Source organism: Dermacentor andersoni, chromosome 4, assembly GCF_023375885.2.
Source record: "Dermacentor andersoni chromosome 4, qqDerAnde1_hic_scaffold, whole genome shotgun sequence".
NCBI classification, from domain to species: Eukaryota; Metazoa; Arthropoda; class Arachnida; order Ixodida; family Ixodidae; genus Dermacentor; species Dermacentor andersoni.
Window position 1 is genome coordinate 214,155,453 of NC_092817.1, and position 15,082 is coordinate 214,170,534.

At 46.7% G+C, this 15,082-nt stretch overlaps 1 protein-coding gene across 1 annotated transcript in view; it reads left to right on the forward strand.

Annotated features, from left to right (window-relative positions):
• LOC126538462 (DNA mismatch repair protein Msh6-like) overlaps positions 1 to 15,082 on the forward strand; it is a 463,753-nt gene that overhangs the window by 299,383 nt on the left and 149,288 nt on the right. Inside the window, exon 20 of the mRNA XM_050185304.3 lies at positions 1,181 to 1,289. Coding sequence (XP_050041261.2) covers positions 1,181 to 1,289 — 109 coding nt within the window. The remainder of the gene's footprint in view (positions 1 to 1,180; positions 1,290 to 15,082) is intronic.

Here is a 15,082-nt window from a genome sequence, read left to right on the forward strand (position 1 = left end):
TGGGCGACGCCAGATGCCGCTGAAGCGACATGCGATTGTGCTGCTTGCAGCAGGGAACAGCGGCGCGTTCCCTGCTAAAGGTGTGCAATATGCTGTCAATGGCACTACACAACAAGTGCTGTAAAACAGATAGGTGAAGATGCTTATCGCAATAGTTCAGCAGCGATAGCTGTGAATGCGGCATGCGACAACCGTGCGAAGATTTGCTGATACCGAAATAAGAAACTGTGCTCGCCTTGGTTTTCTCACGAGACAGGCGGCTTTATGTATACTGTTCTTGATTGCACATGCCTCGCGCCTTTTCTTGCTCAAATGGAATCTAGCAGCCGGAAAACGTGTACAATTGTAGTCTGCAGCAGGGAATGGCGGTGCATTTCAGTTATCACCTATTAAAGACGTGCGCTACACTTTCAACGGCACCACGTGCTATGAAACAGATAGGCGAAAATGCTCATTGAAATAGTATTGGCGATGATAGCTATGAATGCCACGTGCGACGGCCCTGGAGAAGATTTGCTGGTACCGAAATGAGAAATTAAGTGTGCACCGGCATTTTCACGCGGTATGGGCAGCCGAGTATTGTGGCGAAGCTGCCACAGTGGGCAGCAATATACTGTTATCGATCGCGCGCACCTCGCCTATTTTCTTGTTTGCACAGGACCTACCTGCCGCAAAACGTATCATATGATCGCAGTTTCGCAACATACTGAACGTTGGTGCCCAAAAATCGTGTTTTCCGGGAATGTATGACCTGGTAAAAAATGAGCATAGCTCTAGTGGGTTATTCTTTTTTTTGTTCTCAATTGCGAATGTAAGCGTCAGGAAAACATACGTAATGGGAACGTATCTATGAGGTTCTACTGTATGAGGTTCTACTGAGAGACAGCTGTTTCAATATGATGCAGGTTCAATTCCGGGCCAGCACTGTAGAAATTCTAAAGCATATTTGGCCATTTAAGAGCAGGACATACCCAGTGACCTAAGTTTGTCCGACAGTTGGTTTGGAACCTCATCACAGCAGCTCGATCACAGCTACCCATTATCCATGGACTACACCCCAACTGGCACGAAAGAACAACAAATATGCTGCAAACTGGGTGATGTTCCCAAAAAATGCTAATCAGATTAAAATGCATGCTCTTCTCTAGTGTGCTTGTAATTTTTACCTTTTGTGTTGCAGGATTCACAGCCAGGGTTTGGCACGGAATAGTTCTTCCCACCCAGACCAACGTGCCATCCTGTACGAGGACACTGCATACAACAAGCGCAAGATTGCCAATCTGCTCCAGGTGGGTGACAAGGGATGTCACGTGAGAAGCCCAATTATTTTCTCTTCTGGTTTACATTTTTGTTTACTACCGGAAATGTGCTTATTTTCAGTATTTTTATGTTTTAGCAATTTCTTTCAAGATGTTAGTAGTTGCAATATATTGACACTTTTCACCAATACTGGCCGACTATAAACAAGTTGAGATTGCACCGTGCCTAGCCATTTGCCTCAAGACTCGCCACATCGCCTCCATGACGGCTCAATTCCCACTCGTGGCAGGTGCGTTTGGATAGGGCTGGAATGCAAAAACGCTCCTGCTGAGTGAATATTAAAGAACACCAGATCATCAAGGTGAAAATATGAAGTTTAAGGACAGTAAACCCCGTGTTTTTTTTTTAAAGCTATCCTGTACGAGTACAGTCGCCAACTGATAATTCGGACATGATCGATGTTTCTCACAGCTTTGCGGCACTGCCACTGGAGATTTACTGTGCAAGGACGACTGAAATTTTGCACATCTAACAGCGCGCCATTCCGTAATTTGGATTCTGCTTGCATGACTGCGTGTTAATTTTACAAAGAGAGGTTCAAGGGCCCTTAAGAGGAAGCTTTAGCTCGGGAGCTCCTATCTTAAGGGGAGACGCGGGTCTTGAGATGAAAAAAAATTGCAAAAAAAGTACATTTCCGGAAAAGCGCATTTTCGCTACGTTTATACATTCAAGAAACGCTCCGCGAAATCTAGAACCTAAATTAAATCTGTAAATAATAATAAAAAAAAACTTATACGGGCCAGGGTGGCCATGGAATTAGCAAAAAATTGCCAAAAATGTTCAAACTTCGCGCCGTTGTCATTTGCGAACGCGGTAGCCGGCGGGCGCCATATTGAGCTTCTTTGGAAGCTGCTTTCTTTGTGCGTGAACGTATAATTGTTTCCAGCAAGTATGGACACGAGCACAAGTAAGTAGAAACGGACAGGACAACGCTGGACTTACAACTGAAGTTTATTGTAAAAACATTCCACAAATCTCCGCCACGCATGCTTATACAGCCGAGAACAATAACAAGGTTTGTGGTCAATTATCAACAAAAGTTATACATGTACACAAAAGTGAAGTCAAACCCCTTCCTGACAAAGGCAACAACGCGTGGATTAACATGGTAAATTTAGAAATTGAAGTCATTGATCATTGATATGAACCAAAGGTTCACTCACACATGTATGCACGCCCAACTTTTTCATGTGGAACGCTTTGCTAATTTCTCTTTCCAGTTTGCTGCGCTCTCTCCCCACTATCGATACACTATCAAAAACTGGTCGGCATTCGTGCTTTTTGCAATGCAATGGCAAGTTCCCTCCTGTACCTGTAGGTAGCAAATAGCAATGCTCACGCATGCGGTCATTAATGCAATGACCTGTCTGGCCAATATAGGACAGTCCGCATGAGAGAGGTATGCAATACACAACCGAAGATGTACAGTTTTCGTGAAAAAAAGTAGTGTGCTTTTTTCCACAGCCACTAGTCGCATCTTTCTTCTCTCCTTTGATACTTTTGCACAACCTAACCAGTTTGCTCGCCGCTGAAAACACTAGTGGGATGCCATTCCTAGTGGCCACCCTCTTAAGGTTTGGGACAAGCCATGCAAATGCGACATCACTACGACCTTTTTTCGTTTTGAATATTCATTGTCCGCGGTTTCCATGGTTTTCCTTTTTGTGTGCTTTCTAAACAAGGATTCTGACACAGCCATCAAAAGTGAGACCGGGTACCCTGCCGGCATTAATCTCGCCTTCTTGGCTTCAAAACTCTGCTGCAATGAGTGGGTGCAACTCTTGTTAAGAGCATTCGTCAAGCACAAGGAAACTGTGGCACGTTTTATTAATTTGGAGTCGGACGATTCGTACGGGAGGAGTGATTTTTTCGATCTAGGGCAATACTGCCAACACACATGACTCTCACTTTTGAATTTAATTTCCAAATCAAGAAATCTGATCAAGTTTCCTTTGCAAAGTTCGAACGTGAATCTGAGATCTCGGGAGGACTCCTCGAAACCTTGAATAGCCTTGAATCAAACGCGAGAAGGATTTTAACTTGTTTCAAGGACTCCTCCCGAGATCTCAGATCTCGGGGTACCCGGTCTCACTTTTGATGGCTGTGTGTCTCGCGTGCCCGTGTCGCTCTCGTGTGCGCTGCGTGTTTCTCTCTGTGGTTTTATTGCGCCGCTGTGAACATTTGTTCAGCCGCTTGCTTCTCGACAACATTCAATAAGGTGTCGTTTTCGCCGCCAGAATGGCTGTAGGAAATCGTCGTCTGAAGACTATTATGCGTCAAGTGTTCGGCAAGGCGCGAAAGCGGCCTGTCATGCACCCGGAGTTGCCGGTTGCTGGTCGGCCTGAAGATTCTGCCGGATCGAGTTCCAAGCTGCAACTCGGTACGTCTAACATCAACACTTCGTCCACCCACGCCTCGTGTGTTGGCACAGAATGTGCAGATAACGTTTTCTTCACGACGAAGAAAGTAGCAAGCCCGCAACGATCGCTGATAAGGCAAAAACGCACCTGGCGATGCATTCTGCAATGGAGCGAAAGTTTGAGCTGCTGGGTGTTGACACGAAAGAGGGCGTCAGCAACAGTGGAACAGAATTTGCGATCGTGGATTTATCCATGGTACAAGACTTTTTTGGACTTATGCCGTGTCCTGTGTGCATACGAGAAAACGCTGATGCTTTCGAAGGACCCCGCCAAGGAGTACGGGCTCTGTGCCAAGCTTGCGGAGTGCTCCACCTGTGGCATGCGCGAAAGGATTGTCGGAGGATGAAAAGGATCGTTGGAGGCTTCACATGTCCGACAACGATCACACAAACAGAAATGCTTTGACAAACAAGCTTGCAAAAAGGCACAAGCCAGCAATAGACTCTGCCTACAGTCCTGGGCTTCTATAGGTCTAAGTATGATCTGTGCTGAATGCACAATTGTGCGAGTGTGCAAGAGATATCAATTTTTTTTTTTATTTGAATTCTGGGATTTTACGTTCCGAAACCATGACATGATTCTGGATTAATTTTGACCACTTGGGAAGCGCTACAACACAAGCACAGGAACTTTTTTGCGTTTTGGCTCCATTGAAATGTGGCGACCACCGCTAGGATTTGATCCAGATTTTTTGTTGTAGCCATAAACTTCGTGGAACGGACATATTTTGTTGTGGCCATGAACTCTGTGCAACTTTATTTGCATAGGGATGCCATTTGTGTGCCTTCTGTTCAACAAGGAACTAAAATAAAAATGTGAAGCTCGTGGTGCTAGCTTTCTGGCATTGCTTTCAATGACTATGCATGATATTGAAACCAATATCTCAGTGTTATTTTTGCACAATGGCCATATAATGTCATGAACTTGTTGCTGAAAGACGGGGCCACAGAGTGATGCAATTCATATTGGCATATTGTTAGGCCATTCAAAGTTACAGTAAACTGAAAGTTCATATTCGTTTTGCTCAGCTTCATTATAGTTCCAGTTCTAAGTACCAGCAAAATGTTTGGTATCAACATATTCGTGTCGAACGGATCTAGCCGGTGATACTATTTATTTATTTTTAAAGTTGTCGGCTAAATTTTAATTGCCACTAAATACAAATGAAAATTAGCAAAAATATTGCAATTATGTTTACATGTTTTTTTTTTTTTTTTGCAAAATAAGTGCACTGAGAACAATAAAAATAGCATCACCGGCTAGAGCTACTCTCTGGTGTTGTGGCCGTATACTTTGTTTTTGCTTTTGACAAAGTTAAGTTTTTGAAAAGTCTTGTAAGAAATTGACTGAATTTTTGTACTAAAACTTTGGATCATTAGTTCTGATGCAGCTATACAAAATCTAATTAGATATTTGCAATCAGCAGAAAAAACTGAACAATACTGTTCAATATCATCCAGTTCACACTAAAATTAACAAAATTGGTTTTGGAACCCACTTCTCGCCTTAAGTACATGGGAAAGGAGAAATTTTCTTTCGTGGCGACCAGTGCATCAAGTTTAATGATGCACTGGTGCACTTTTTTATGTGAAAAGGGCATTTGTTCTCCTTTTTGTTTGTGTGCTATTTAAAATATTGAGTGCAGTAGTTCCTGCAGACAAAAAAAAAGAAAGACAATCTGGCGTAGCCTACAAAACACCTATTTTCCCCCATGGTAGGGAACGATTTGGCTGCATTCGGACACTGTTAACCTTCATGCCAGAAGACAACTGACATGGGGAAGTCAACTTATAAAAGCAACTTGAAGAACTTGAAGTGTGTGTGCAACTCAGAAGCTGCTTAGCTCCAGGAAATTGCAGCTAAGGAGAAGAAGATCCAGCTATTTTCTAGTGTATGTCTATGAAGAAGGTTCATTCCCTCCTCCTTGAATTTAAGCCTTCAGCATCCTTGAGGTCCTTGAATCGCCCTTGAATGTTGAGTCAAATGTTCTGTATGAACCCTGACTGAGTTGAGCAGAAATAGCTATATTTTGGTTTCGATACACCACCGGCACAGTCGCTGGCCATGTGGCTGGTGCCCTCTTGAGACCAAAAACAGCAAAGCCTAGGTTTTCCATTAGTCGCCGACCGTCACAACGCGTTGGTGGGCTAGTTGGTGTGAATCCATAATTACTTTGTTTAGTGCAAAACAACGGACACAAGAGGGACGACAGGACAAGGCGCCATTCATTCCCAAATCACAAAACAAGCCAAGCCGTCAAAACTGCATTCACAGTTTGTCGTGCGATTTCCCCACGTCCAGCGTTTGTTCATATAGTCACGAGTGGTGCGAGACACCGGTAACTACAGAGGACGAGCATGTGGCAAGATAAACATTTATTGAGGCGAACTTGTGCCCTGCGTAAGCAACAGCAACTTGCTTAGTAGCAGCAGTGTAGTATAGTGTCGCCCCCTGTCGGATCTCTGTGTCATCGTACATGTATGTTTTGTAGTTGTTTAGCTAGATGGTGCACCCCCCTTCTGTCATGTGACAAGCTTGGACCAATTGGGAGGTGTCATCTAGCGTGTGAAGCCTTTATAAGTAATAAACGGCCGCGGGTCGGCTCGGTCTTCGTTCCGGTTTTCATCGGGAGCAGTTAGCTCCGTGTCTCCTTCACTGCGCCGGCGCTAGCCGCGCGTTCGCCCGTCGGGGCCCCCCACTTGCCTGCCGCTGCCGACACAACATCTTTTGGCGACGAGGATGGGATTCCCGCAGCGGTTCCGACCGAAGCCCCGGGAAACCAACGAGCTTCGTAAGTGAAGCGACCCTTCCCATGTCCACGCGGTAGGCAAACGCCGCCGACGCACTTGGCGTCGCGAGGCTTCCGAGCCTAGGCCTTCTCGCCCCCTTTTGTTCTTCCTTGCCCCATTCCTGCTGCGAGCTCCGGCTTGTTTTCTGCACTGTCTCCTGCACGCTACCGGGCATGGCGTCTTTCACGGCGAACCTTCCCGTTTTTCTGGAATTGCCCGGGCCACCGTTAATTCCATGGCATCGATGGAAAAAAATTTTTCAGGCCCACCTCGAAGCGGCCGGCGGTGGCGACTGGACGGACGCGCGACGAGCGTCCACGCTCGTCAGCGCTCTCGGGCGTGAGGGACAACGGAAGTACTTTGCAGACGAGGAGCAGGAAGCAGCAAGGCAGTTAACCAGCGCAGCGTCAGCTTCAAGCGAAGCAGCAAGGCAGTCGACCGGCGCAGCGTCTACGTCAAGTGATGCGGTCCCGCCAGCGTCAGAGTTTCCGAGACTCTTGCAGCGGCTTGACCGGCTGTTCGCCGTGTCAACAAATGTCCTGGCGGAACGGCACGAATTCACCAGTCGAAAGCAGTTCGAGGGAGAAGGATTCCTGGAATTCGTGACCGCATTGAAGGAGAAGGCGGTACAGTGCAACTTCGGCACAGCCTACAACGAGCGCGTCCGAGACCAAATTATACATGGGGTAGCGAACGTCAGCGTTCGCGAAAAGTTGCTGGCTCATGGCGAAACCCTGTCCCTGGACAAGGCAGAAGAAATTGGACGCTCGTTAGAAGCCTTGCATCGAGCGAACCACGCGTTCGGCTCCGAAAATGTTCGAAGAATTGAGGCATCTCAATTTGGCGTTCCGTTGACGGGCCAAGATGGCCGACGTAGTCCGGGAGGCCATGAAGACGGCCGACTTCTTCCGAGAAGCCGCCGAGACGGCCGACTTCTTCCGAGAAGCCGCCGAGACGGCCGACTTCTTCCGAGAAGCCGCCGAGAGGGCCGACATTTCGCACATGGCTCCTCCGGGAACCGTGGTGCATGCGACCGGTGTGGCAGCACGAAGCATATTGCAACGTACAGGAATTGTCCAGCAAGGAACCGGCGGTGCAACGCCTGCCACACGTTGGGCCATTTTGCATCAGTATGCCGAAAAACCCGTACTGTTCAACACGTCTCTTCCGCAGAGACGCTGTCTTCAACTTCCGCAGGGCAGCCGTCCGCGTCTGTCTTGACGGTAAGCGCTTTTGAAACTAAAAAAGATTTGGAAGTTCCAGTCGTAGTGAACGGCGTCTCCATGCGACTGCCGGTGGATACGGGAGCGTCTGTCTCATTGATGACGGCCGAAGATTTTGGAAAGCACTTTGGTCGACAGCACAGACTGTCACAAACAGTGGACTTGAAAAATTTATCCAAGCAACGCATCGACGTTCAAGGCCTGTTTCAAGCCACTGTCCAGTTTTTCCAAAGGTCATGCTCCGTCACGTTCCACGTAACGACTACAGGAACATCACTGCTGGGTTTAGACGCCATCCAACGCTTGGGCATACAGATCGACGGTACGTCGCTGACATGTCGTCTACCATCGCTTCCTTCAGTACAGAGCCCCACGGTGTTCCTCCGGATTTTGATCACCTTTCCAGTGACGAGTTGGGCCTCGTCAACAACTTTGTGCACCGAATTCATCGGCAGCAAGATGCGAAACCAGTATCTTCAAAGTTGCGCCGACTACCCCTGGCTCTCCGTGACCAGGTAACAAATGAATTGCAACGTCTCGAGGACTGCGACGTCATCGAGCGCGTCGAGGCTTCAGAGTGGGTGTCTCCACTCGTGGTGGTGCACAAGAAGGATGGAACCATGCGGCTCTGTGTTGATCTACGGGAACAGGACAGTCTTGTGTCTCAAGTTCAAGAAAGGGTCTTGCAGAAACAGTGGCAGACTAAACAGTACGTAGACAAACGTAGAGGTGCTCAGGCAACTCGTATCAAGGTGGGAGACACCGTCAGAATAAGATTTAACAGGAAAGGATTTTTTAAGTACAGTAAACCTCGTAAAGTCAAGGCCCAGATAGGACCATCTACTTTTCTACTCAGTGATGGGCAAACGTGGCATGTGTCTAAGTTAACCATAGTGATGAAGGATCCAGCAGGTAGTACATTGTGTACAAGTAATAGGGACTTTTTGTACTCATATTCAAACTTGGATAGTCATTCCGATGACTTGTCTGTAGTGAAAGCGTTTTCTTATAGTCATAAGCTTCAGTTAAGTTGTGCGTCTGACTGTATCACTTCAGAGTCTACACAGTCAGCAGTCGTCTCTGATTCCGTGGGGGAATCGGTAGCCTCCCAGGACTTGTTGGGACGTCGAGAGGAGCTTCCTGGGCAACCCTCTCCAGCTTTGAGCGATAACCACATTCAATTGTCCAACCAGGGGGAGGTAAATAGTGGGACGACTGGGTCTTTAAAGTCGACCGATACGCGTCGCAACCCCCAAGTTCTTCTGAGGTACGCACGCGTCCCCATCGTGACAGAAAACGGCCTCCGTGGCTCGATGATTTTGTTTCTGTAGTGTAGAGTGTATTTCAGTCTTAGAAATGCCACGGCTAAGGGCCTTGTTGTGACATTTAGCAGACAGTCCACATGTTTCATTAACACAGGTATAAAATGTGCTCCTTGTTGCGGTGCAGTGAGTTTTGTGCCGTGTTCCTTGTCAGACTTTGAGTGACTGCCTGTGTTTTGGTGCCCAAGACTGGTGCACGTGTATGTGAACTGGGGCAGGGACGGATTGAATTTGTTGTGGACTTAAGTGCGTGCTTTGTGTGCGACTGGTACGCGTGTGTGAACATGGGGGGGAACGAACTGAAATTGCCTTTGGACTTAAGTGCGCGTCATGTGTGCGCGTTTCACTGTATGCTTGCTTTGTTTCCAGGGGGGGATGATGTAGTATAGTGTCGCCCCCTGTCGGATCTCTGTGTCATCGTACATGTATGGTGCACCCCCCTTCTGTCATGTGACAAGCTTGGACCAATTGGGAGGTGTCATCTAGCGTGTGAAGCCTTTATAAGTAATAAACGGCCGCGGGTCGGCTCGGTCTTCGTTCCGGTTTTCATCGGGAGCAGTTAGCTCCGTGTCTCCTTCACTGCGCCGGCGCTAGCCGCGCGTTCGCCCGTCGGGGCCCCCCGCTTGCCTGCCGCTGCTGACACAACAAGCAGCATGTGCGAGCACAGACAACGATCGACCAAACTGAGAGCATCATTTAAGTGTGGGCAGTATTTAAAGGCTGTGACAGAACATGCATAGAACTATAGCGAGAGATAGCACAAGTTGCCCTGCCTGATGGGCGCATCGTGGGTACAAAGCTGTTATCGCAGTAGTAATGCAGTGATTTGGGTTTGGTGGTAAGACATTCTGAGGCTTATAGCGCGTGATAAAGACAAGGACGAAAGGAAGACGTGACAAACACGGGCGCTAACCTGCAACAATCTTTATTTCGAGCAAGGGACCCATATATATGTATGGGTCCCTTGCTAGGCATAATGTCAAGAGACAAGTAGAGTGGTTTGGATCAGAGTGCAAACGGGTATAGACAATATTCTAATTGACATCAAGAGAAAAAATGGAGCTGGGCAGGTCATGTACTGCGCCGGTTAGATAACCGTTGGACCATTAGAGTTACAGAATGGGTACCAAGAGAAGGCAAATGCAATCGAGGACGGCAGAAGACTAGGTGGAGCGACGAAATTAGGAAATTCACAGGTGCTAGTTGGAATCTGTTGGCGCAGGCCAGGCGTAATTGGAGATCGCAGGGAGAGGCCTTCGTCCTGCAGTGGACATAAATAGGCTGATGATGATGATGATGACATCACGACATCATCTGTTTTGGTGCTGCCCTTTTTTTTCCTGAAGTGCCTTCAAAAGGTGCTGAGATTTGTCTCTCATGAACTTCAGTCTTTTCTGTAGAGCATTCACAATGCAACCTGCACAGATTAAAAGGCATTTTGGACATCAGAGAATCTGCAGCGAGATAGAGCCAACTTACACCGGTTCCATACTAGCTTTCAATCATAATTGGCTCCTTTATGCAGAGTGCACAAAAGAGGCAATTGCGATCAGAAAATTTGGTCTCCATCAGGTTTGATCACGATTGAAACTGTTCTGTATAATGCCTGTATACCGCATTTTTGCACATATAACCAGCACCCAATTTTTTCTTTAATGTCAAATAAATTTGAATTGCGGGTTATATGCGAATTTTGCCCTAAAGTGTGGCTTCATGGCAACATGTGCCAGATCTGCTGTGAAGCCACACCTCAAAGCAAGTTTTTCGACCATATAAAGTTCCCTTATCTCTTAAGAAACCCCACCCTCTCCTTACCCATTTATTTATTTACAGTAAAACCTTGTTAAGTTGAAGTCATTGGGATCGAAAAATATCGTCAAATTAAGCAGGTTTTCAAATTAACCAAACTCTAAAAAAAAATCCAACCCAGGCAAAAAATTTCACTTAAACAGTTCGCTGTCTTTATTCGGCGATCTGTGGATTACTTAAAGTAATCAGAGATGCTGGTTTGCCGCGTCCTGTAGTTCGAGGCTCCAAGGATCATGTTTTCTAGTTGGCCAACTACATGCAGCATTTGAGGATTTCCACCGTAGCACTCAACGAAACTGTGGATAACGTTCAGCGATACGATAACTTCCCAGAGAGCGGGTGATCAGGAGGGCTCGTTTGTGTCGTCATCGTCGCTGTCATTGCAAATGGTCACATCAGCGGTAGCTTCACTCTCCAATTCTGAGTAGCACGTTTGTTGATCATTTTCAAAGTTCAGATACTCGGCGAAGCCGACTGCACCGGATTCGCTATCCTCTGCCCAGAGTGCATTGATGCAGTCAGAATACTCGGCTCCTTCTTCATCAAGTGCACATGAATAGTTGGCATCGGCATCGACGGTGCTTTCCTTTGAGAAGCCAGCATGTTTAAAACACCGCATGATCAAAGTGGGTTCCACTTGCTTCCCTGCATACACAATAAGACATATGGCCCCGAGGAGGTCGATGGAGTACTCCTTGCCGTTGTCCTAGCAAAGGAGCATGCGCTTGAGCAGGTGGTGGCGGTAAATCTTCCTCGTGTGATGAATGACGCCTTGGTCCATTGGCTGCGAGATCGACAGGGTGTTCGGAGAAAGAAATACCATCCTGATAGCTTTCAGGTGTGGGATGTCACCATGCGCCGGGCAATTATTAACAACGAAGAGTACATTCCTGCCTGTGGCCGCAAACTTGCAGTCAAGCTGCCGAACGTAATCTTAAAATATTGCACCTGTGACCCAGGCTTTCTTGTTGGGCCAGTCGATAAGCTCATCCCTTGGTGGCAGCCGTGCATCTTTAAAGCAGCGAGGCTTCCCACTCTTTCCAACTACGAGTAGCGGCAACTTGTGATTACAGCACATGTTCGCTCCAAAAGAATGGTAATTTTTTCCTTGCCCTGCTTTCGACCCTTGACCGTCGTGTCCTTTGCTGTAAACGTTTGGTGAGCAGCATCCTGTAAAAAAGGGCTGCCTCGTCAAGGTTGTACACATCGTCTGCACCATAGTCTCTATGCAACAGAGCTGTGTGTTTCTTCCAGTCGTCGACGATGCTCTCGATTGCGCTGTTGCTCTCCCCACAGAAGGCTACGAAGGTCAAATTATTGCGCTCTTTAAAATGGCTGAACCATCCATATCTACACTTGAACTCTTCGTGCCCAAGTTATAGAGCCAAGTCGTTGGCCTTCTCCCACAGTATTTTTCCATTGATGGGAAGGTGGGCGGCATTTCAAGATGTGCTTTCTGCAGCCAGCGAAGTAAAGCTGATTTCGAAACTTTGTGGGTGTAAAGTTCTCATAAACTCTTGATGTGCAGCGACATTTTCAAAGTCTTGCTTTAGATTTTGAATTCTGGAACTTCGTGGGTTTAATGTTGTTATAAACATTTGACCCCAAAGGAGCATTGACTTCTCTAAAGTCGTAGATTGGACCACACAATGAGAAAAGTCAAATGAACACACTATCAGACAAGTTGGCAAAGCATGCAGTGAGGTCCCATGAGACGAAGCATTGTGGTGGTTCATTTCCGCCGTCATGTCACAGAAAAGAATACCAACATGTTTTTTACCTGCACCAAAGCATCCATGTCAATACACTAAAGCTAGTAAAGGTAAGTACCTTCTTATTTATGTTTCTACTTTTATTATTATTATTTTTATTTTATTATTTCGACTTTTATTAGCGAGCAGACATTGAGCCTCTTCAATTTTCTTGTTCTCGCTACCCGCGGGCTGCCAGAGTCGGCCAAAGGGCATGCATTTTTCTCATGTTGCCCCGACCACTGCGCAGTGCGCTTTGGTGCGCGTTCGTTTTTCTCTGGCCAAGTGCATTTTCGCTTGGCAGAGTTCAGGACGCTTTCCGGCTAGCAGACGAGAAAAAGAAACAATGGTCACTTGCCCTCATCACTTTGGGAACTCCACAGATTGCAACGTGCTCGCTTGAGCACGACCACTCCAGAAAGTCTTGTCTCGCCGGTGTAGAATACTGAGCAGTATGCGTAAACTTCTCCGTGGACCAAGCGTCTCACGTTTTCTTTGATATTCCTTTGCTAGCCACATGATAGGTGCTAAGTGTAGGCATTCGATTGTGGCCAACATGCTTTCCTTTGCTGTTTTTTTTTTTTCTTTCCGGTGCGCCCGCCCTACAAAAGAAAGAAAGGTGTTGTTGTGGTGCAGTGAATTGCCGCATTGTGAAACTTCGATTTTGTTAGTTCTTCTTTTGCAGAAAGTAATGGCCCACGGCATGCTTCAGTAGCCAGATACTATTATTATATTATTGTGGTAGCAATTATATAGATACTCCAGGCGCATTCCTGTCGTCGCCGTCGCTCTCATGTTCTGTATAAAGTCCTATGCGATGACATCGTGACCGCATGCCACATGCTGTATGTGCGTGTGAAAGTGTAAGGGGGTGGTGGGGGCATAGGTGAGCCTACGATGGTGGCTCAGTCTTCTTTGCGCAAGGGAGAAAAGGGAGGAGAAAGCGCGCCACCTTCCATCACGCACGATACGTCAGGGGGAGTGGAGGGTGGGGGAGCGGGCCTTAGGATTCTGTGATATGTGAATCTGATTGCACAGGATGTTTATTTGCCTTGTTTGATGCATTATATACATTGACTTTTTCTTAGATACATAGATTTATTGGATACTTATACGTATATCTAAATATTTTGTTGCGAGGTTTTGTGTATTCGTGCAGTGAACTTTGTTTCCAGTTACACTTTTTTGCCCTTTATCAAGTGTATCTTCGCATTTCTAATGCACGAAGGTGAGTGAAATAAAAGTGAGCCAATAATTGTTCGGCTCATTATCTGCGAGGCATACGCGTAGCACACAGGCATCTCTCATATACGTAAGTGACATGCAGGTGTGGGGATAAACGTTCTATAATGCTCTCATACAATGGGTTGAACATGGTTGCGTGACGTAATGGGCTCTCGAAAAGTTTAACAGCGCCGTGTCACGATGTTTTTGACAGCTGAAGGTGTTTCCCAAAAAGAAATTAGTCGCGGTATGGCTGCCGTGTACGTTGAACATTGCATTTCACTGGCCACTGTGAAGCGTTGGAGCAAACTGTTCAAAGAAGGACGTGAAAGCTGCAAAAACAATCCAAGACCGCACGAAAGCCACCATGCAATCACCCCCAACAGAATTGAAAAGATTGATGAACTTATTAGACAAAAACAGAGGATAAGTATAGATGAACTGGCAGAGTGCGTGAACATCAGTCACAGTTTGGTTCATGCCATAATTCATGAATATCTCGGTCATCGGCTCTTGTGTGCGCAAGAGATGCCCAAGATTTTGAACCACCTCCAGATGACAGAGATGTTCGGCGCTGCCTTGACTAGTCTGATCCGGTATCACAATTAGAGTGATGACTTCTTGTCCGTAGTTGTCACCGGGAACGAATCATGGTGCCACTACTATGGGCCTGAAACGCGACAGCAAAGCTTACGCTGGAAACATTCGAATTCACCACCCCCAAAGAAAGCAAAGGCTGTCATTTCCGCTGGAAAGGTGTTGTTGACTTTTTCGATCGTCGGGGGCCATTACTGATCGAATTTGCTAAACCTGGATAGACTATCAATCGTTCCCGATGTTGTGAAATGCCGGAAGAAGAACAAACGACGTGGGAAATTGATGAATGGAGTCATCTTGCTCCATGACAAAACCGGCAAAGTTCAAGTGGGAAACGCTGCAACATCCGCCATACATCGCAAACCTGTCGCCTTGCGACTTCCACACTTTGGGGCAACTGAATAAACAGCTCAAGGGAACCAGATTTGTGTTGGACGATGACTTGAAAGAGTCAGTTACACACTTTTTGAACCAGCCACAAGGTGGAGAAGTCCAACTCTCAATGAGAATCCAAGGCGTTTTGTGAGACAGGAATCATGCGACTCGTTAGTCAGTAGGAGAAATGTCTAAATGCTCATGGAGACTACTTTTAAATAATGTACCCGTTTATCATATATTCACATTTGA